The following is a 24,152-nucleotide window of genomic DNA, read 5'->3' as shown; positions in this document are numbered from 1 at the left end:
TCTTCAAACTTGGCCCTTTTATGACTTTTAGGAACGCTAGCTGAGGAATTCTGGGAGTTGAAGTCCACAAGTCATAAAAGGACCAAGTTTGAAGACCCCTGTCTTACAGCAACTGTATGGAAAGAATCACTTTTGTTTCTCAAATGAGGAACTGAAGCTGTGAGATGTCATCTTGCCTAAGTTTTATCATGGTACATGTAGCATAAGACATCTAGCTCAGCAAAAAATGATCAATTAGCAAAAATTCTCATAATATCAACAACCTAGTGTTTTTTTTTAAGTTTCAGGTACATGCATTGTAGAATGATTAGTCAAAAAAATGTGTTGTCTTCATTTGGTTAGTTAACACTGTAGTAACTCAGTTACTATAAGCACTAATTTAAGTATTTGTCTTAAATTCCCTCCATCCTGTGAGCAGAAAGAATAACATCACATTTGTGAGATTAATCTCCTGATTTTGATAGTAACCATCACGTTTTAGAGGAGGATGTCTGAGCGAAACTGCTCTATGATATATATCGCAATTTTAGTCTTTCCTCCTAAAAGTTGGTGGGTCAGAGTAATCAAGATGCAAAAGGATTACTGTTGGCTGTTCTATTCTCCTAAGCATGGGACCATAGTCATATGATTACTAAATAGGACTATACTGCTAATTCATCAATTTAGCTCATGCAGTTCAAATAATGACAACATTGTTTCACTGATAACACCTTTAATATTGTGTAATACTTTTATATAAAGTTATTTTCCTTGCTTACCCTCCAGAAATATTTTCTACTTGCATCCTTAGGAACGGTGTCACTGGTATAGATCTCACCAACCAATGGTCCAAAGCGTGTTCCTTTGGGGATAATATCTTTGCTAATAACTCCAATAACCTGAAAGAAAAGGAGTTGGATTATGTTAAGAATAAATGCATTGAAAAAATGCAGAGTTTAAAACAATACACTGGTATAAAATACTGTGATTCAAAAGGCAATTATACTTATTGTTTGCCTGTTTGCTGTATTACTATGAACTGCATATTCCCCTTCTGTATTTAGAATAACATATTTCAGCAGTGAGTTGACACTTATTGTTGTAGGAGGAAGTACTTAAAATATGAATAATATTCATAAAGAATATTTTACTCTGTTTTTGTGGAAATATTTAGAAGTAGCAGTATAGGATTCAAATTAGGTATAATTCATATCACATAACTAAATTACAATAAATTCACTTTGAAAAATACACCACAAATCCAGTTTGGTCTAGTGGACTAGAAACTGAAAGACTGTGTGTTCTAGTTCTTGCTTAATGACCATCATTTAGTGACTGTTTGAAGTTACGATGTTGTGTCCTGACTTCACTAAAGGGGGAAAACCTTCATGCCATTGGCCAGATAAGTGTGAACAGCACATGGCATTTTGGGTGGGGCTTGCAGGGGTGTTGGCAGGAATACATGTGCCATGAAAGCCACATTTTGAGAGCGATATATTTACAGAAAGGTTTGTGCAGGTTGTCCTCAGCTTATAATCATCCATTCAGCGATTTTTCAAAGTTACACTGAAGCACCGAAAAACATGACTTATGACCGTTTTTCAGAGTTACAACCGTTGCAGCATCCCCACAGTCATATGATCAAAATTCAGTTGTAAATTAATCATGCAGTCATCAAATGAATCCTGCTTCCTCCATTGACTTTACTTGCTGGGTTGCAAATGGTGTTCACATGACCCCATGTTACAAAGTTTGATCATGGGTTGATGGTCTTAACTGTAAGTCACTTTTTTCACTGCTGTTGTTATTTAGAATGGTTGCTAAACGAATGCTTGTAAGTTGAGACTATTTGTACCTTACCAGCTTACATTAGAATCCTTGTACCTACATAGGGAGACAGATGTACATTATAATCTGAAACAGTACTTATTAAGGGACAACCACTTATAAAACCTCTCATATGCTTATTGTGGACCCATAGCTTTATAGTGTAAAATATATTGGCTATACAAGTTCCTCTTTGCCACTAATTATATAATGGACTATTTGAGTATCTTCTTACATACTGGGGATTTCCTCCCTTCCTCTTGCCTCCTCCACTAAGCCCGCTAAATTTTAATTTGCTTTGAATATTATATAAACAACAGAGTAACTTTGTAAACCAGGAACCATGAATAAGGACTTTTTGAAATTGATGTCTGTAACTTAAATGGAAAGTGGGGGATGAAAAGAAGACATTTGTTCCACAGACTTAGTAAACATTCAAGTTCAAGCTAATGAGTCATGCTATTCTCACACTATTGACTAGTTTCATTATACCTAATAAAATAATAAAAGGATATAATTGCATTATGGATCCATTGCATTTAACTTTGAAAATACGGATATTAATTAAACTGAAACACCACAGTACCTCCTCCCTTTTCTCAAGTGTATATATATATATATATATATATATATATATATATATATATATATGGATCCTTGGTTTTTCGGGTTTTCCCCCGCGTAGAACTAGAGGTGTAGGCGCAACGTTTCGACGGAATCCCATCCGTCATCATCAGGCTTTAGCTTCCTTCTTCTGGGAGAAGCATGTGGCTGTTTGTTCCTCTTTTTTAAACTGCCAGAGGGGGTGTGTTCTGTGGAGGTGTGCTCTGATTGGGTAGGGGACCAAGTGTGTTCTGATTGGGTGGGAGTGTGTTTTGAATGGTGGGTGTGTTCTGATTGGGTGGGGGGGTGTTCTGAGTGGATGGGCTGGTCTCAGCTGCCAGCTCCAGACCTGAGCTGGTGAGTTGTGCTGCTTTTGTTCGGCTTCGTGTTTGTGGTGGTGCCATGTTTTTATAGTGGGTGTCAGTTTGCTTATTGTGTGGTTTGGAGGGGTTTAAAGTGGCTGATGTTGCAGCTGTAGTTAGGTTTCTGTTTTGTGGTTGTGTGTCTTTATCGTTGTGGGTTCGGATTTGCTTTTTGAATGGTTGTGTGGTGGTGATGTCATGTGATGTTATCATGAGTTTGGGTCTGGTATCATTCTTGGTGGTTGGGCCTCGTCTGTCAATCAAGGCGGGTTTCCAAATGGCTGGTAGACGAGAGGTATCATCTCGTTTATTCATGCTGTGGGGGCGTTTTTCTATCTCAATGGCTTCTCTGATTATTCTGTTGTTAAAATGTTCAATTTTGGCGATAGTTTTGGTTTTTTTAAAATCAATTTCAGAGAAGCCATTGAGATAGAAAAACGCCCCCACAGCATGAATAAACGAGATGATACCTCTCGTCTACCAGCCATTTGGAAACCCGCCTTGATTGACAGACGAGGCCCAACCACCAAGAATGATACCAGACCCAAACTCATGATAACATCACATGACATCACCACCACACAACCATTCAAAAAGCAAATCCGAACCCACAACGATAAAGACACACAACCACAAAACAGAAACCTAACTACAGCTGCAACATCAGCCACTTTAAACCCCTCCAAACCACACAATAAGCAAACTGACACCCACTATAAAAACATGGCACCACCACAAACACGAAGCCGAACAAAAGCAGCACAACTCACCAGCTCAGGTCTGGAGCTGGCAGCTGAGACCAGCCCATCCACTCAGAACACCCCCCCACCCAATCAGAACACACCCACCATTCAAAACACACTCCCACCCAATCAGAACACACTTGGTCCCCTACCCAATCAGAGCACACCTCCACAGAACACACCCCCTCTGGCAGTTTAAAAAAGAGGAACAAACAGCCACATGCTTCTCCCAGAAGAAGGAAGCTAAAGCCTGATGATGACGGATGGGATTCCGTCGAAACGTTGCGCCTACACCTCTAGTTCTACGCGGGGGAAAACCCGAAAAACCAAGGATCCACATACAGGCACCCGCGAAAACCTCAGAAAACATATATATATATATATATATATAGTAGAACTTCATTAGTATCTACTATAATATTGCTTGGTTTATGGGGGGAAGGATTATTGATTCAATTTAGGGTATTAGTCAGGTTTAGTTTTTATTCTCATCATTATAGACCTGATTTTTGCTGTCCATCTTTTAGAAGAAACACATATTAGCATTCCATCTATTTAATATCTGGAAGATTTTAAAAAAATGTAACTAGCTAGTGGGATCTACAATGAATATTTCTGAATCGATCAGATTTTGTCAGTCCTGAATAGAGCAGTTTCTCAGTATTGAAAGAAAGAAAACTAAATGCTCTAGTACAGGGGTGTCAAGCCCGATTGCATCACATGACGTGTTCATGATGTATTGTGACTTTTTTGCCTTTGCGGAGCCGGGGTGGGCGTGGCCTGTGTGTGACGCATTCAGCCCGCAGCCACCAGTTTGACACCAGTATGACATCCCTGCTCTAGTATAAAATTCTAGAGACTAAGAGAGAAAAAAGGTTCACTTTTCTTTTCACTCCAGCTTTTATCTCAATTTTCTTGATTTTTTTAAAAAGTAGATTCTACAGTGTGAAAAAGTTTGAAACCTCCTTCTATACGAAATAAAGCTTAGTTAATTGGCATGGCTACTCTCAAAGATTCCTAGGAGTTGCAGTTTTCTAATGTGTTGAAACTTCACAGAAAACTACAATTTCCAGAGTTATTTGTAGCAGAAAGGAATGGATGCTAAACTAGTTTAAATCAGTAAGAGGAGAAAGAAAATTACTGACAGAGTAGTAGTACAAATACCTAGGACTTGGCCTGGTATGAATTTTTTTGATGAGTCTGAAGCAGTTCTTGACATATTCCCCCTTAAACTTTAACAAATTCAAACCAGTTGTGTATCTTTTAAAAACAAGTAGAAACAAATAGGGACATGCCTAATGGTAGTGTTTATTTTTACCACTGTTAAGCATTTTTCATAGAGGTGAAAAAGGCAGATGTTCTTCTGGATTTTCCCCATCTGACTTAATTTACATTCTGTTACAGCTTTCATGAGAAGTTTATAGCCAGTATTTGAATTATACTGAAGTCTGGCTGTTTTTGCTTTTCATAGTTATAAAAAAAATGCGCTCTCCCTTACATTTTAATTTAAACACATGTTGAAGTTTTCAAAGCGTCTAGGAATCATTATGATTTGGAATTTGTCAAATGGAAACAGTTGGTGGATTTTTGTACAATAATTCAAAACATGCCCAAACAATATTTTGAGCAAGATCTTTAGAAAGAATTTAGTATGATATGTTTGTTATCCACATTAAGTATATGCAGGGCTTTTTTTCTCATAAAATGCTCAAAACAGAGTTCCGGCACCTTTTTTGGATAGAACCTCATAGGGTAGGCAAGGTGGGTTGTATAACATGTGTGAGATCCGACACTTTTTTCTTTTACAAAAAAAGCACTGAGTATATGGATGGACTGTGTATGGTGGGGGGGGAGATGGATTTTTTTAATGGTACGAGGGATGAAAACAAGCTGTAGAGTAATATTTGTTAATTCCAGCAATTTCATTTGGCTAAGTTTCTCTCTCTGTATTCTTACTTCAAGTGTTTGAATATTCAGATAATGGTTAAGAGAAATTGCACAGAATTCCCAGATATTTTTTAAACACTGCATGAAAGTTTCATAATTTGCAAGTTACTATCAGAGGAGGAAAGGGGAGAAAGAGAATGCTACTGATGGGAGAACAAAAGTGGGATATGCTGCTTGCTATAGTCCATCATATTGAGCAACTCTCAAGTCTTCATTCCAACGTTACATTTCTGGAAAAACTGCCATGTTAGTTTGTGGCAGAAAAACAAAACAAAACAAAACAGCCTTCCGGCACCTTAAAAAAAATAAATGGATGCCAAAGCTTTCATATCCATCTCATTAGATGCATGAAGTATCATCCTGAATAAGTTACACCTATTATCAAGCCTTGGATACACTGGAAGAATCACATTCTAGTGCAATCAGGGTTGAGAATATGTGCATCAGAATTGCAGTTGTTTAGGCCAGCGTTTCCCAACCTTAGGAACTTGAAGATGCGTGGACTTCAACTCCCAGAATTCCCCAGCCAGCATAGCTGGCTGGGGAATTCTGGGAGTTGAAGTCCACGCATCTTCAAGTTCCTAAGGTTGGGAAACGCTGATTTAGGCTTCCTCATACATATAACTAGCAATGGTTGAATTAACATCCCCCATAGAAAGGAACTTAGTGGCTATTTTCTTAAGTGTTAGTTATGTGTGACCTTTAAATTTATTCTAAAGAGCACATTAATTTTTTGACTGTGTGAATGAGATACTATGCTAAGTTACCAATAATTATTTATTGTAGGATAGCTGCACAAAAATATATTTTCAGGATTTAACTACAACCCCCCCCCTTCAAAGAAAAAGAAAAATATAATAATGTTATGGAGAAACTCTATCCAACTTAGAGCCACAGATCAGGAAACTGAGTTTGGCTGTACGTAAAAAAGATGTATTAATATAATTATGAACTGGTAACATAATTTTTTTTAAAAAAATAATCATAATACCAAAATATACACAACTTTAAAAAAAATACTACTACAAATCGAAAAGGAATGTAAATTAGGGCCTTGCTGAATTTTGAGAGACACAAAGTGATGTTTCAGATTTGTCCACAAGGTGTCCTTAAGCACATCTGCTTTGGAATACTTTAATGCTGTCCCAACACCACAAATTCTCCACTAACTAATGGGAATGGCAGCAGACCTTCTGAACAGCAAAAAGATGTCTCTGCTAAAGAAACTGTGATGGACAAAGGAATGTTAATGCCTGTGTTTTAAAACTGAATGGAAAAGCTTCTCCTGGTGCTATTATAAGTACAATTCCTAGACCAACTGCTTTTTCCTCACTTTTTAAGTTATAACGATCATAGAAAGTGTTTAATTCAAGAAATTTTAATTACTAGTCCTGCCATTAGTATATGAATATTAATTATGGAATATAAAGTATAGTCATGTGTTACTGATGGCTAAGAGCCTTATGCTTCTTGTTCATATAAAATCCTGAAACTGGCCTACTGAAAACGGACTGTTGGAAAACAAGACACAGGAGATTGTCACTTTCTACATTATTTTTTTAAAAAAAGCAAGATTACAACTATTACAATACATTCTTATTCATTGCAAATAAGTTACAATGTGTTACTAGTGCTTTAGGTATAAAGTTACAGAATTGCCTCTATATTATGCTACTCTGATGTGACCCTTAAATTTCAGATTTTGAGTTGAACCCTGTTGTCTTAAAATCAGTTCTTTCTGATGAAATTTTGTTTTTCTTTATAGGAATGCACACTAGAATTTGACAGAGGGAACTTAGTCCTATTAATTCTCCTGAACATTAGTGATACCCTGAACAGGCTATTAGCCTCCCTGAAATAAATAAAAATAAATTAACAGGCAACTCTTTTAAAAAACAGGTCACCAATTGTTGGAAGCAAGCTACTGTATCACTTGTATAAACATGTTTACTGAAATATCTTCTCCCTTTCATGTTTTATCTGTATATAGAAGCCACTTCTTTTGATTCTTTATGGACATCAGCACCTTTTCTGTGTAACATTTTATTTGTCTGTCACTTGATACAGCACACGCAGATTTTATGTAAGTACCAGTACTCTATATCTTTCTCTAATTATTATTATTATTAAAATGACCCTTCATAAGACACAGGCTATTATTTCTTTTAATGGGTACTAACTAATATCACTAGCACATAACTTAAGTAACAATAACAATAACAGAGTTGAAAGGGACCTTGGAGGTCATCTAGTCCAACCCTCTGCTTAAGCAGGAGACCTGTACCATTCCAGACAAATGGCTGTTCAGTCTCTTCTTAACGGACTAGCCACAACCTCTGAACTAATAATAAATAGAAAATAAATTGAACCTGGATTGATGTTCATGAGAAATAATTATTAGAAATGCTAGTTAGCTTAACCTCTACTTCTTTACTTCCATGATGTTCACTTAAGCTTTTTTCTGGAACAATACCCACTTTCTGTTGTTTTCAGCAACATTGGGAAAATAATGCACTGAAGAGGGCTTATATCCTATAATTTATTCTTTTTTAAAAGGGCGGAGTGAGAGATAATGTTTGCCTGTTGCTTCCTTCTTACATGAACATAGCAACAACATTTGGAAGATATTCCAGTGATAAATATCTATTTAATGGGTTAGTATACAATTTGGTTAAATGTTTAGTTTAATTTTCTGTGAACTACCATATTATTGGCTGGAAGGGCGGCTTAATTCTAAAAGAGCAAAACAATAAATATTGAAGTATAATTCTCTTCAAGTGCAGCTAATAAGGACCAGTATCTTTTGTGGGTCCAAGTACCAGTTAGTACAAAAATACAGCATCTGGATTACTTCCTGGAATCAGTCCTAGGGAATACAACCACCCTTTCAAAAATATTATTTTCTGCGATCAAGCGTTTTTGGTCTGTAATCTCTAAAAAGCTGAGACTAGGCATGTTTTCCTTCCCACAAGCCTATATAGAAATTAAAGTCTGCAGTGGACATTCTTCTGTAGATTCTTACAAAAAGAGTTTGGCATGGTCTCCCCTGCTGTGATTGGCTACACTAGAATGGACACTTTCCTGGTATTAACCTTTCTATCTGGCCAGTGTGTATTCTATTTGTGTCCATTTATATGTGGATGTTTGAGGTTTTTTTAATCATCTGATGGCTTTTTTAAATTATTGCCTATTATTTTAAAGGAGCTCAATTTGAGGATTTCATTTAAAAGGAGTGTTCATTAAAAAAATCCAAAAAACTATTTCTCCACATTGGGAAAAAAAAGAAAAGAAAATACTATATCATGAATGCCCATAGATAAATGATACATCTTTGAACATTAAAAACTAAAGTTGCTTTAAGATGCCCATACACTTACTAATGGAAACTGTATAATGAAAAACAGCTCCATAAAGTAATCCCCAACAAAGGTCAACCATATGACATGTCTTGCCTTTTCAATAAAAGGTGGAGTTCCAGGATTAGTAAAGCAATGAGAAATAAACAAAAACAACACACACACAGGTGCACGTACAAAACACAGGAGTATCTGTAGGCTCTAGGAATATTACTCTAAATACCGTTCCTTAATGACAGCATTAACATTTCATAAGCATATTTTTCTCCATAAAAACAGCTCACTTCTTGCACCATTCTATGTGATCATGTCTGAGTAATCTATCTCTGAAAAATAGCAAGGCCTCTGTCTGCCAAAAGCTACAAGCTCAAGCACACATGTAAGATGCAGTTCCTTTAATTTTTTTGCATACAATACTTTGCGGTATGTCATAAAAAAAGCAAGTTTAACAATCAATACAATATGCTATGAGAAGAAATGTGTTCTCATCGCCTCTGTGTTTGTGAATCGATGTAAACAGTTCAAGATCTAGAACACAGGAGATGTTTGGATTCTGAACTCAAGTTCCCTCCCCTCTGCCACCAAAATGTTCATAAACTCTAAGACTAATTAACATGACACTCTATCAAATCACTACCACAGAGCTGATATAATAATTACAAAATCTAAATTTAAGTCAGCATACTATGAACAACATACCGTATATTGTATCCTAAATGGGATATGGGACTGGGTGCAATAGTGCAATTTCTCTCTCTCTCTCTCTCTTTTTACATAGCAAAGGAAACTAGAATGAAAAACAAGTGAAGGATACTGTCTGTTGATAACCTCTGTAAAGATTCATGGAATTACATTTTACGAGATACAACTACAAATCTTGTAGTTTCTTAAACTACTATTCAATACGATGGTTTAAAAATGATTGACAAATATATTGTTTGTCAACCTGTAGCAAGGCAGGTTTTTTTCCAGACTGCTTGTAATAAAACAAGAAAATTAAGACTGCAAAAATGGTTTATCATTGGATATTAGCTAGTTGCTTCTTCACATTTCATTTTCAGGCCAATCAGCTAAATGCTGAATATATTAGTCGAAGAATTAAAACTTATTGCCTAATTTAAGGGCCCAGTATATAAAGGGAACATTGAAATCTTCTGTTGCTCCAGTTCATCATTCAGTTCAGAGAACAGAACCAAGAATAAAACCATAGAGATACTGTAATGGGCTGCTACCCAAGTTTCTGAATAATGTTAATAAATAACAATTTATATATCAGTTCAAGTTTTGGTCCTGTTTTTGAATACAAGAATTTCTATTCTGTTTGTTTTAAGAAGAATCTTTTTAATAACTAGAAGGGAATGAATGTACACCCTTCCCTGAGCTCTGTGGTCAGTTTATTTAGCCACAGTAGCAACACAGGTTATAGCTGTTCCACCACAAGTCACAGGAGAGGGACAAAAAAAAAATGATGGGCTGGCCCTACCATTATTAGCCAGCTGAACATCACGCCTAAGTATAATAGCTACTCTATATGAAGGAATAAACAGGCAACCAGTTGCTCATCTAGGCTGATTTTTTTTCTCTGCCCTTCTGAAACAACAACAAAGAATGCACCCACTCCAGAGACATGGACTAAAATATACCTGTATGTCCAGCTACCAACAAAGTTCCTGTCCTAGATAAACAAGTCATTTAAACACAGCGTATTTAAATGATTTCACTGATCTGACATAATTTTATTGTTTCAGAACAAAAGAGTCACTTATAAGCCATGCATATCCTGTATTTTACAGATACGTCGCTTTAGAACTATACAAAACTAACTCTCAACTGGTCAGGGATACAAGTTTGAAATTGTCACTAGTCAGCTAAGCCACATCTTACACACAAATTCCATATATACATCAGCACAATACAGGTCAGGAAGTGTTTCTTCTTTCTGATGCAGTAAAACAGGAATGATACCATGATATTAAAAGGGAGACTTTTTTTCAAGCCTTTTCTATGCTTTAAGAAAAGGAAAATTGGTCATGCCTATTTCAAAAACAAAAACAGAAATCAAAAGGGCATTTCAGGTTGTTGTAATCATTCTTGGTAAACTTGTTCTTACCTCTTTGCAATTTCCCGCATATTTGAAAATCAAGTTCCTTGGCAAAGATGATTCGGCCTGAGTTATGGTGCAACCTTCTGCAGAACTGGGTTCTGTGGGATGATCATTTACAATGTAGGTACACTTGTCTTCAAATTCAGCTTCTGTCCATAGAGTCATATCAGCATCCTTCATGTCCATTTTCATTATCAATATTGTCCTTTTTCCTCTGTCCCTTGGAATTCACAATATATGGGCTACACTGTGCGGCAGCCTGGAAAATATATATATATATATATGTTTGTGTAAATTACTAACAAAGAATTAAAGGGAAACTGAAATGCATTTCATACACATTTGTCATTCTCTTTTCAGTACTGCTGGCAAATAGATCTCAATGGCTACCTGGGGACACACTGAGGACATGAGCAGGACAGCTGAAATTTGCACTTGGGGGCTGACTTCCCTGACACACCATGTTCAATAGCTAGAGGTAGTGGGGAAAAAGGAGAAACCCTCCACATCTCTTTCAGATTTTTTGTTTATAATCAGAATGGGGGAGGGATGGTGATCTGAAAGCAAAAAACTTGTGCGCAACACAGCTTGTTGGAAAAGTGCACTAGGAAAGTGTCACAAACAAGGAAAGGAAGAGGAAAGAGCTGTTTGCTGTCTGCGTCTCAAAGAGCTAAAAATGGAAAGTGCATGCTGGAAGAGCGGAACCCGGCTTGCTTTTTCCAAATGAGGAAGACTGAACTTTCCCACAACTTCCAACATACGAACAACTTTTAAAAACAACATCCCCCCCCCTACCGTATATTGACTTCCTCTTTTCCTCTGGTATGGAAAACTGAGGAAGGCTGCATCCTGTTGCTATCCCTCCAGAAACAATCCAAAATAACTAGAAATACTACTCCAATTAGCATATTCTTACATATTCCAAAAAGCGTGTAAAACAAAAGTGAACTACACTGAAAATAGTTCATGGCTTACAAGATGAATCACAATGCTTCTATTTCTAATAGTGGCTACACAGTGACAAAATTCAGAGACAAGGTATGGTCTTTCGTCTAGATTCCTTATCCATGGGGCAGGTACAAAAGGCCTGTTTGAATATCATCCTTGCAAAAAGTATTATTTGTCCTTTCTTTAGAAAAGAGTATCACACTTTAAACACAGGAGAGTAGTATTATTATAGAAATATGAACAGATTTGTAATAGTACAATTGTAACATTTAGCTTTACAACTACCCCTGTTGTAGAAGTAGCAAACTAATTTGCATATTAAAAATAAGTTAACTTACCGTTCTGTTTCCCCCAAGTAAAAAGACAATGAATTAGACCAGGGGTCCCCAACCCCTGGCCCATGGACCAGTACCAGCAACTGGTCCACTCAAGCAAGCAAAGCCCCATCCGTGGGATACAGGCAGCACACAATACCACGCACCCTCCGGTCCATGGAAAAAGCTCTCTCCATGGAACCGGTCCCTGGTGCCCAAAAGGTTGGGGACTTCTGAATTAGACTATAGCTTTTCCATAACAAAAACCTGGAGCTCCAGAATTATACTACTAATCCTCTGGACTGAGATCAAGTAGGTCATATTCCCAATACAAAGAAATATTTTGAAAAAGTTTAAAAAAAAACACCCAAAGCCTGTTTAATTTTGTATTTTCTCACAGAATTCAACTCTGGCAGGTTTATTAGTTCTTCCGATAAATGCTGATGGGACGGATTCCAGAGACTTTAGCACCATGTGAAAAAAAGCTTCACACTTTACACACTAGGAGAGCGAAGTAATAGTGAAACTCAACTGACAGTTGCTAGCAGCAGTGAAAGAATTAATCATCATAAAAAGAGAGATCCCTTGAACTTTAAGGCACCTTAGAAAGAGCACTTTCAAGAAAGAAAGAAAAAAAACGATTGCCGTTGTCAACGTGCTTCTTGCTGCGTTTCGTTCAAAAAAAAAAAAAAAAAGCCCTCTCAAGCGATCTGAAAAAAAGTTGCTTACCAAGGTACAGTCCACAAATACTTCCAGCTGGCAGCCTGGCGTTTCAGGTAAGTCTCACACATATCTAAAGAGTAAACATTTCCCCTGCCTTCCACTTGGCCCGTGGAAGTAAGACTGACTCATGCCTGGAGATTTAACTCTTGTTGTTTGGGCCGGCCTCTCTCAATCACGAGTTCTCTCTCCCTGTCACAGGTGTTGCAGTTCTTAGGCTTTAACTTCTTTGAAAGACGGGAGGGCTGAGTCTTTCAGTCTCTGCTGGCGAAACAGACTCTTCCTTTCTCCTCCCTGCTACAAGTTTCCAATGAGCCAGTCATTTCTGATTTACTCACACTCAGAGCTGTCAAGAGCAGGGGTGGGGCTATACCTGCAAGTCACCCAGAGTTATCCAATGAAACTCAAGTCAGAAGGAATTTTTTCCTTTCTGAAAATCACAGCCACGCAGATTTTCCAATTAACACGTAAGCGGATTAATAGGCTGGTGGCACTGGAATTATCTTCCGAGGGGAAGGGGAAATATTTGAGGGTGAAAAATAATATAATGAGGAACTAGAAACCCAGTATGAAGAATTAGAGGTAAAACAGAACATTATTTCTCTTATTTCCTTACTTCTATTTCTAGATTAAACTTTCCAGGAACATCAAAAAACCAATCAAATTTCTGGTGATGACTTTATAACAGATATACAACAGAGCAAAAAAAAAAGTGTTGTTATGCAGTTTGATCTGTCAAAGTAAAAATAACATCCAAATTTTCTGTACAACATACATATTATCCCACCCACCCACCCCTCTTTTTTTACATCTTTTTATAAAGATTAACAGGACTTTTACTCAAGGGAAAGTGAGCGCAAGACTGCAGCCTTACCTTTGTACTATTTTAAAATAGCATCAGCTAAAGAAGAAACAACACAGCTTTGCCCTGCAGGTGTTTTTGTAGAGAGTAGTTCAAATGCTAACGTAGTCCAGAAAGAAAATCTGCATTATTAAAATTTGTAATAGACACAATCACTTAAAGAGCAGCGTGTCACTAATGAAATAAGCATTTGTGTGTAATAATTACACAGGCATGTGTTCTTGCCATTTCTTTTCCTTCTTTCCATATTAATGCACTGCCTTGAAGGAAGGACATCCTGTGATGATGGCATACAATGTCCTGTTTGTCTATTATGAAGTACATTAGACCTCGCATTCCTATTTCTCATTACCAAACAAACCAGATGCATAACTTCCTTTAGTGGTCCTGGCCCTTCAATGTGGAATCCTTCAGCTCACAACAATTGCGAGGTCACATAGCTCCATGCACAGTCACACATAGTATCAAAAATACCAAGTCAGTTCAACAAAGGACAAGTCTCCCACTTTTCCTTTTTACCTCGCATCTTCAGACATGTTTATTTTACTGGGCCTTTCCTCTTGCGTAGGAAGGAACCTGTTATGACTTGTTTTAAAAATACAAGTGAGTGTATATGTGAGGATTTTTATTATTTGTTGGAGAACCAATCTGATTTTGTTCTGACATACAGGTCATACCACAGATTTCTGAAGTTCTTGAGGTTGTGAAGACGAACAGGATTATTTGTTTGTCTAAATGACACAGTACAGAGAGTAGATTTTATTTGTGTAAAGACCTCTAACATATTCTAATCAAATATTCACAGATCACCGGGCATTACTAAGACATAGTATCAGACAAGTACCTGATAAGTCAACAAAAGAATTGACACGAGTTTATGCAAATTGTGGAATATGCAATAGGAACAAACATTCAAAACAAAAAATTATTGATTTTGATAATTGATGATGAATCAGAAGATTGCTACATACTCAGTATTTTGTACTCAAATATAAAACTGTGGCTTCTGTATACGAGATAACTTGCGCCTTACTACCTTCCTGTAACTACGGGTAGTCCTTGACTTACAACACCAGGGTTGTTAAGCAAGGACTTCACATGGCAACTTCCTGCTGACTTCCCCATTGACTTTGCTTGTGAAAAGCTGGCAAGGAAGGTCACAAATTGTGATCAGGTGACTCTGGGATGTTGCAACAGCCATAAGTTCAAGATCCAGTTCTAACTACTATTCAGACTCTCCTAAATTTTAACAGTTGCTGAACAAGTGATCATTAAATGAGGACCACTTGTATTTTGAATTGTGTCCATAACTGGTAACCAGTGCAACCTGCAGAATAAAGGAATTACACATGCAAAATGAGTATCCATAAGTACTTACACTACTGCATTTTGGACCAGCTACAAATTCTGATTGCCTAGGAGTAGCCCAATATAGAGCACACTGCAGTAGTCCAAATTGGGAGGAAGTGTCTAAAGCATGGATGACTGCAGGAATGGCTAACTGATCCAAGAAGATTCACAGATGGTGCACAGATGCATCTGGGAAAGGCCAACCTGGCTATGGTTGCTACTTCTCAAAGAGCAGGAGCCAAGTATCCAGGAGGACCTTCAAATTATATGCCATTACTATTTAGGAGAGTGCAGTCCTACCCAGAACTAAAAATGATAAGTCCAAGAAAGCAGAAAGTATTTAAATACAGAGCAACTCAGTCTTGCTAGGGTTGAACGTGGCCCCTGCAAACCTTAATTAATGGATCAATGAATCCATAATTATTCTGTTTTGTATGAGGAATTTTATCCCTCAAGTCCCAAAATGATTTGAGTGCCCTCCTACCACACATTTTGACTTCTATAGGTAGTAAACTGCTGTTTGTGTTCGACAGCAAAATATATTGAGCTAGGCCTAGTTCTAATAATATTTATCCAAAATAGGTTACTACTTTATAAAGTCTTATTCAACATGGTATATAATGTAGAATATATTACAATGTATTACATATGTACAGAGTCATAATATGTGTATCGAATTATGAAAAGAAATAAGACACATTTGTACTGTTTATATATCAAGATACCGTTTGACTTCTTGGGTGTTCCAAGCAATTTGTCATTCCTGCCTCCCCCCCCCCATATTAATATTTAGAAATGTATTATTTGGCTGGCAGTTTGTTGTTTTTACACAGAGTTCACTCATTCCATCTGGAATTTGCAAACTCCGTGGTGCTCATTTCAGAAAACACACTTTTTAGCCATATTTTTATTGTTCCTTTTCTGTTCAGAGAAAACCTCAATTACATTATTAGTCAGCATTTCTCAGACAAGACCTTCTCTCTCTCTCTCTCTCCAGCAGCAAACCATGAATGTCTCAACCTGTGCTGATGTCAGAAACTCCGTCTTCACCCTCACCCACTTCACATCCTTTGAAGCTGTCATCTCACGCCACTGAGGCTCAGCAGTAAGTGAATGTTACTCCGGCTTCAAAAAGTCTTTCCTCTCCTGCATGCCTCTGCTTGAAGGCTATTTCCCCCCCCCCCCCAAAAGAGAAAGCCGGCAGAACAGTGCAATGGTTGTGAGAAACTGACTTCAACAGATGATACTGAAAATGCTACAGGGGCATTAATGTAGATCAGAAACTAAAGCAGGCTGTTTTTCTTCTTCTTCATATTCTCCTGTTCTTTATACAAACAAGGCTACCCCTAGGCACAAATTGACCATATCAACAGAAAGAAGAAAACCTTTTGTTTCCCAGTTCTCTGAAGACCTGGTTCTGGCTCTATACTGTACTTTCTAAGTATGATCTAACTGTAGTCGTCTTTTATATTTAAAGAAACAAACCTTATGAAGGGAAAATGTTTTATTAATTACTAAAAATCTGAGAAGGCTTTTTGCTAGTATAAAAGGCTTTTTCTCAGTATAAAATTGGCAGAGAAAAGGAGTATATAAGGGAAGATGAAGCTATTCGAATTTTTCTTATGCAATATTGCCTCTGAAAAATTCTACAAATTTTACCCTGTGGATTCCAAGGTAAATCTGGGGTTATCAATAATCTTGATAACATGAATCCTCCAAAATACTTTCAATGTGTTAAATTCTCTCTAGAATAAAAATAAACATAAATTTAAAATTGGCCCCCAAATCATTAAAAGCTTTAAAGTTTTAAAAGCTCTAAAACTTTGGTAAGCTCCTAGCTAGAAGGCTTCTCAATTATTTTCTAAACATTTATTAAAAGTAGATATCCTTCAGTGTAGCTGGTCTCCCTATGTTTACATCAATCTGCACAATTTCCTTGGCTGAAAAATAGATTTGGTTTGGTATTAAATTGTTCCAGGATATTTTTTTCAACTTTCCAGTCTAGCATGGAGTTCTGGATTTCGTAATGATCTCCCCTCCAAATATTAATTAGATCCAAGCCTTCTATGCTTTTTTCAATTGGCCAAGATTTTCTAGAGACTTTCATCTTTACTTACAGAGCATAGTAGATTATTAAATTGCCTACCCTTAAAATTGGAACTGTAAGTGCAAATGTATCAGCAAGATCTAGATCTCACGGTATTAATGTTATGCTTGGTGTTTTTAAATTTAATTTAATAAGGTCTTTATGCCATATTTAATGCCATTGCTATGTACTGAAGCTTGAGCATCCATTCTTCATGTGTAAATTGACTTCTATCCATATTCTTATGGTTTTTAAATATCTGATGTTAAAGAGGTTAGATATTAGGGAAACATGAACTAGAAATGCCAGCATGCATACATCTATTCAGAAATTTTGCTGAGTTCAATATCTGCTGATACACCAATGGATGTAACATTCCAGTCTAATCAAAAAAGATAAATAATTCATTATTTTAGATGGCCCTGGTTGGTGATCATTTGCTCTTAAAACACTTATGTTACCTAACAGAATCAGGTGTGTGAAGGTTTCTTTTTACTTCACCAAAATTTAACTCTCTTTGGTGTAGTGCTAAGGGCTGGCATTCAAATTTGCTTTTTTATATGTATTAAACCGTCAGCTTATAAATAAAAGTTCAGATCTTTTTAATGTATCTGAAGATGTACTACTAGCTGTCTTATCTGGTCTAAATTATGTATAAGTCCCACTTTGAAGGAGATGAGTGGTCCAGAAATGTGAAAAGCAAACAAATAAAATATATGAAGCTAAAATCCTTTCCAGGATGATTTGAGGAACTGATTTCTGCAAAGGAAGCTAAAATAGTTTCTAACAGTTTTTCATTAACACAATTAATGACAAATTCTACTTCTAATAGTCCGCAGCACAAGGCAAGCAACATTCTAAGTACAACTTAATTGCACTTTTAATTAATTGATTTTCTGGATTTTGCATTAAATTTAGAATGTGTGAAAAAAGAAGTTGAAATTTCTCAGACCTAGAAATAAATTGGTGGTTGAAGAGAAGTGACTGTATTATATTTAGAGAAAAATATGAGGTAATCTTGAGAGAAAAATAAAGGGTGACCTTGACAGGAAGGTTTATTGCAGTCCCCTTTTCTTGTTTTCAAAGCGCAGGCATGCCTCTTGAAAATTATCAAAACAGTTTCCAAACTGAATTACAAACAGAATCCAAACTGAATTCTACTTTACACGTTGCTTGGTCTAAAACGCGATTATTAACTTAAAACCAAACGAAGCTTATCTAAGCTACACATCCTTCCCTTTACATTTACATTATAGGTAAATTATCTGCCATTTTGGGGGTATCCTCACTTGTAACCTATCAGGGATGCTCATATTCTTTTCCAGTTACAGAAACTGCAAGTCTAAAGAGTCCTCTAGTCTCCTTAAATAACTCACACCTTCTTCTCTTTTCTGAACCATATAAAAATAACCATGAAATCTTTACAAAACAATGAGGGCCCAGAGATTCCTCCTCCCCACTCTTACAACTATGCATCCTAACTTTATCAACAGGCTGTATCAACAAGCTATTGTTTCCCAACAGGGTTTATGGAAGAAGGTGGTTAATGTTCAAATAGGTTTTTCTTGGTTCCACTCAAGGGATATCAGCTGCTGACAGAAAGTACCCTAGAGTTGTTTTTTTTTTTTACTGCTTCCTTAGGAATACAATAAATCAAAGAACAGCATGGACCTGACTTGGAAACACCTGAAGCTAAAACTGGTTTGTTCTTTTCTTTTATTTCCAGAATCAGTAACTTTTGAAGAAAGACCAAGCTTCATGAAAGTGATAATCCCACAATGGAGAGTCCATTAAAGGTATTAAAGCATTGGCAGCAGCCTGATGAACAAGAGAAGCTCTGTCCTGACAATAGACAATTAAAGCTGATAAAACTGAACTACTTGTTGCTGTTCTAATTCCATGTAATTATGTGCTCCTTGTCCCTGCCTCCTGTACATAGGGATGAGCCATGCTTCTTTAATCTTCAAAGTACCTGACCTAGTTCCTCTTGTGGTCTTTTCAGGACCTGTTTTATTCCCATCTGGATCTATTTTCTCCTTCTCTTTCTCTGAACCATTATGGAAAATGAGTATAAAGGCAAAAAAAGAGAAAGCATCAAAATGCAATTTGTTGGCCAACATTTCTGGAGCTCCAAACAATAAACAATGATCAGCAAGCTGCAGTTTATCAAATTCAATTGTTATAATTTTTTTTATTGTTAAATTACTCAATACTCAAAAAGTCAAGCGATACTCTATGAGAAGTCAAATTATTATATGAAAAGAGGATGCTAAAATGGTATGGTATGGTATGCCTCACGAACATCGTTGCACACATAGACAGATGCATACACTTGGAGCAATCTCATTCTCCTTCAGAGTCTCACTGCATTTCAGAGAAAGCTACGTAAGTTTGAATATATGATTTTTTTTCTGATAAGCCATATGGACTGGAATACCAAATACATCCATGTTGGTTATTTTCCATCACACAGTACTTTGCTTTTAAAAATAATTCAACTGAAGTAGTTCTTGAGTTTTTTATGGGCAATTCAGCAAATCAAAACCTGTGGAACTACTTACATATAGCTTTTACAAGAGCAGTAACTATTTACATCTGTTTATATACAGAAAGGGGGGAGGAGAATATCCGTGTATACTAGATGCATAACAGAATATTTAATCCTCTTTTTGATTAATAATTACAGAATATTTGAGTTAGAGGCAGAGGAAAACAGAAAATATTATTGTAGCAATGTTTTCTGCTAGGAAGAAAACTATCAAATCTATGTGTAAGCATGTTACTACTGCAAATTTCACACCAGGGTCATTTTCCTACTTGTTAGAATTGCAATATGGCTTTTATACTCTATTATGACAGTATATTATGACAAATCAGAATAATCCTTTATTTTTAGGCATTTGTAATTTCATACCATGTATTTGTGATATTTTCACTTTTTTTTAGATCAGGAACTCTAAAACACTCATGGACTTCTTTACTTAGAACTAGCCACTAAATTGAGCAGACTAAATGATTTATTTGATCTCCAGTTAAACTTTCCCTTGTGTTGTTTGCTTGTTTCCTGAGTCAGACTGCCTGTCTGATAGGAACCAACATTTCTAATGTTCCACTAATTTCCCATTTGTTTCAAGTGCTGCTTTTTAAAACAGTTTACTTAGAATCTCATTTGAGATCCTACATTTTTACAGTTCAAATTTTTCCTGCATAATATAGCTTTTCAATTCCCTTCCCAACTAGGTACTGCGATGTAACACATACAAAGTATTTTTTTTAAAGGGAGACTGCCGATAAGGATTCTGTAAATGACAACTCATCCTGTATTTCAGCTTATTGAGCTACCACATGCTTCGCAATGAGCAGAGAGAACAGCTTGCTATAAAGAATGCCCTCAATCTGTTGTTTTCATTTAGGACAACAATTGGGCTTTGCAAAGAAAAGACCAAGGCAATTCATACTAAATTGGACCTGCCAACTGCAAGTTGGAATATTGCAAATAATTTACTTTCCATGATAAAAGCCAAAACAAACAGCACCCAGCAGGGGCCCAGCTGATAAAACTGTGTCAAAACTCAAACCATTTGTCAAAGGGGAAGGAAAGGAGTGAGTTAAAAGATGGACTCGGGAAAACAGAATTATCTGGTGCAAGACATTAACTAGTGTAAATACCGGCAATGGAGAGGGTGGAGTAAACATATTTACTCAGCAATATCTTGAAGTACCCCAAGAAAAATCATTCATGAAACTGTCTTGTCTGTGTCACCCTTACATTCATTTGCCACAGCACAGCAGTATTTTCTCTCCACTGCATATAGTCGTTGTATCCCTTTAAATGCACTGAAAACTTTGAGCTACAGACATACGGCACAGAAAAAGACTGATTAAGCAAAAATAATTTTTTTTTCATTTTTATCTCCAGATAACAGAATCTTCCAGTCATAAACATACAATAGAACTACCACAAATTTTAACCTGATGATCACATCAGAAGAAAATATTTTAATAGTATCTTAAACAATGCAAAGCTACCTAGTCTTATATAATGACCGGCTATGAATTTATTAGTATAAAATCAAATAGAAAATACAGGTTGTTTTTTTTAAATGCTTTTATGTTTGCAAACATATCCATTTTAGTAAGTTACCTATATCGTCTACAATAAACAGTGGGCTATCAAAACAATTGAAAGACATAAAAGCATTTTAGCTCCTTAAAGCAAGTGACAGCAAAACATGTCAGAACCATGCTTAAAGTACATATGCAAAGACAATTATTTAATGCATAAAATGTAAGATGTTTAAATGTTTAAATGTTTTACATCTTTAAATGTTTAGCAGTACCTTTGATTAGCCATAGAGGATAGGCTTCCAGTCTTCATTCACAGACCATTAGTTTTTAGTCCCTAGGTGTATCTTCCATAACTCTCCACACACCATGAGCCTGCCCCCAACACACACTTGGGCATACAAGAACACACAACACACATACTTTCTACTTCTCACTCCAACTCTCATCTAACTCTGCCTACAAAGTGACTTGGATTTTAGAATTTCTCCCTGGAGAGTCCCCTCCTCCCTCCCTTTGCCTTCCACTCCTCCCCTTCTGTAATTAGGCTTAACAGGAGCAATTAACAAAATCAACTCTGCTTAGGTTGGTGGTGGGTGATAATTCCGGCTGACCTTTGAAAAATAAGCAAAAAAAAAAAAGGAAAATTAAGACATTATTCACTACCACCATCTGATTTAATTTTTTACTATCTGAACAAGGTAACATTCAAGCACAAGTTTGTTTTTTAAATCTTTCACCATTAAAAATTTGATCAACTTCTGACACTTCATTTTTAGTTAATATAAAAAGATTCGGTTGTGAGATTAAATGGCAATTACGTTTAATATTAAACAAAATGTAATGGCAAGTACATTTAATTTAAAAAAACAACATCAAAGAAAATATTCACACTGCATCATACTTGCAAATATTACGGTTAGATTAATTTATACAAATGTGTTGGAACTACTCTCTCAGAGACAGTTCCACAGCTGGAGTTGGGATCGCATTTCATCATTCTAGACTGATTTGCAATTTGAGGGTCCTTCTTGACTTGAACTATTTTCTGATGAGTGGGTGGCAGCTGTGGCCTGGAGAGTCTTTGCACAAGTTCATCTTGTGCACCAGTTGTACCTCTTCCTCAACCAGAAAACCCTTCAGACAGTTACTCGTGCCCTGGCCACCTCACAACTGGATTACTACAATGCACTCTGCAGTGGGCTTGCTTTGAAGACTATTCAGAAGCTATAGGTGATAAAAAATGCAGCAGTGCAAGCAGTAAAGGGCACCTCCTATAATGCATCAGCACTGTTACACAAACTTTATAGCTACTGGGCTCCAGGTACATTTAAAGATACGGGTCATTACCTGCAAATCCCTTTATGGCATAGGGCCTGGATAGCTGAGGGACTGCCCATCTCCAACTGTTTCTGCCTGCCTAGTACATTCTGGCAGAATGGGTACGCTCCCGGCTCTTTCCATTAAATGCTGTTATATTATGGGACTGGGAAAGTGCCTTCTCTTTAGTGGCCCCCTACCTTCTGGAACGGCATCCCTCCAAATTATAGGATGGTACCTGCCCTCCTTGGGTTCTGGAAAGCACCAAAGATCTGACTTTGATTGGTAATGAAGCTGTGGTTGATGTGTTAGGCTTGATTTGACTTGTTATAGTTAGTTTTAGTTGGGATGCTCTGCATACAAAGTTTCAGTCCTAAATGCAACTACTGTGTGTTGCTGAGTAAACAGAACGGAATGGACCACCTTGGTCACTGTGAACTTTTTTTTTGTAGCTTTTGACCTGAAAATGATCACATTCCATTTTAAAGTTATGTTCCCCCCCCCATACATATTATATATGGCTTTTGTGTGTATACAGAAAAAGCACAATTACATCGTGCTGCAAGAAAATTCTGCAGGTATCCTTTCAAATATTCATGTATACGAATGCCGTAACTTGTAAATGGACTAACATCATGTAACATTTCAAAGTATAAATATCTTCCATGTTCTTTCTTTTTTATCTTGTCATTTTACAATAGAAAAGAACAGGTGAATTAGTTTTCTATTCAAGCATAACTAGTATCACACACACACACACACACAGACACACACAGTAATTGTTAACTATCTGATAGTTTGCAACTAATGCCGTATGAGAAAATACCAATAAGAAGCTCAAAGTATTTTGGCACTAATAAGAAATGCACAATTTCAAATTTTCTAGTATTGAACTAATAGAAAGCAATTGTCATCCAACAAAAAGGGGAAGAATTCTTTTTCACAAGGAGTAATAATTTTAAAAATGATAGTGCAAGCAAACGTAGAGAGATCCCTTGTGGTAAGATGGGAGGCTAATAAATTTTACAAATAAATATGTAGGCAACTGAACACATTTTTTTAAAAAAACCAAAAATAATGTCAACATAAAGTAAGGCAAACCACCAATGAGATTTTAAAAGCAACAATTTATGTGTTACATGCCTCAATAAAAAGATATTTATTTATGGCATAAAATCAGTAGCAGTTGCTGTCCTGGAAGGGCAACAACAGTAGTATTATGCATAGTAGTTGGTGTTTTGCATATCCATGTTGATACTCTAGTTCAGGGGTAGGCATTCCAGCTGGCTCAGGAATTCTGGGAGTTGAAGTCCACGAGTCATAAAAGAGCCAAGGTTGCCTACCTGTGCTCTAGTTACTGCAAAAAATAAAAATTGAAAAAAATATGCTACGTGAGTACAGGTGTAAAAATGGACTGTAAATAAGTGGCATTGATTTGATTTAGGCTTCTGCTTGCAATAGTGGTGGATATCTGTAGCTCGGGTGTAGGATGAGGGTGAAGGTTTCTTCTCCCGAGCTTGTGGGTTGGTTTCCGAACGTTTCCTTACCAGGCTAGGTAACATCTTC

General features: G+C 36.6%; 1 protein-coding gene and 1 long non-coding RNA gene across 2 annotated transcripts in view; one reads left to right on the top strand and one right to left on the bottom strand.

Annotated features, from left to right (window-relative positions):
* PRDM1 (PR/SET domain 1) overlaps positions 1 to 13,122 on the bottom strand; it is a 31,964-nt gene extending 18,842 nt beyond the window's left edge. The window contains exons 1-3 of the mRNA XM_083349800.1: positions 12,913 to 13,122; positions 10,928 to 11,180; positions 759 to 878 (exon numbers count right to left, since the gene is read on the bottom strand). Of these exons, the coding sequence (XP_083205926.1) occupies positions 759 to 878; positions 10,928 to 11,113 (306 nt within the window). The 5' untranslated portion in view covers positions 11,114 to 11,180; positions 12,913 to 13,122. The remainder of the gene's footprint in view (positions 1 to 758; positions 879 to 10,927; positions 11,181 to 12,912) is intronic.
* A 260-nt stretch (positions 13,123 to 13,382) lies between these two features.
* Positions 13,383 to 19,243, top strand: LOC310633186. The gene is made up of 3 exons (XR_014491001.1): positions 13,383 to 13,485; positions 16,113 to 16,220; positions 18,928 to 19,243. It is a non-coding gene; the product is annotated as an uncharacterized lncRNA (long non-coding RNA).
* Positions 19,244 to 24,152: the final 4,909 nt, after the last annotated feature.

Source organism: Vipera ursinii (genome assembly GCF_947247035.1).
Source record: "Vipera ursinii genome assembly, chromosome: 1".
NCBI lineage: Eukaryota > Metazoa > Chordata > Lepidosauria > Squamata > Viperidae > Vipera > Vipera ursinii.
Note: the sequence above shows the minus strand (reverse complement) of the source record. Positions and strands in the feature narration are given on the sequence as shown.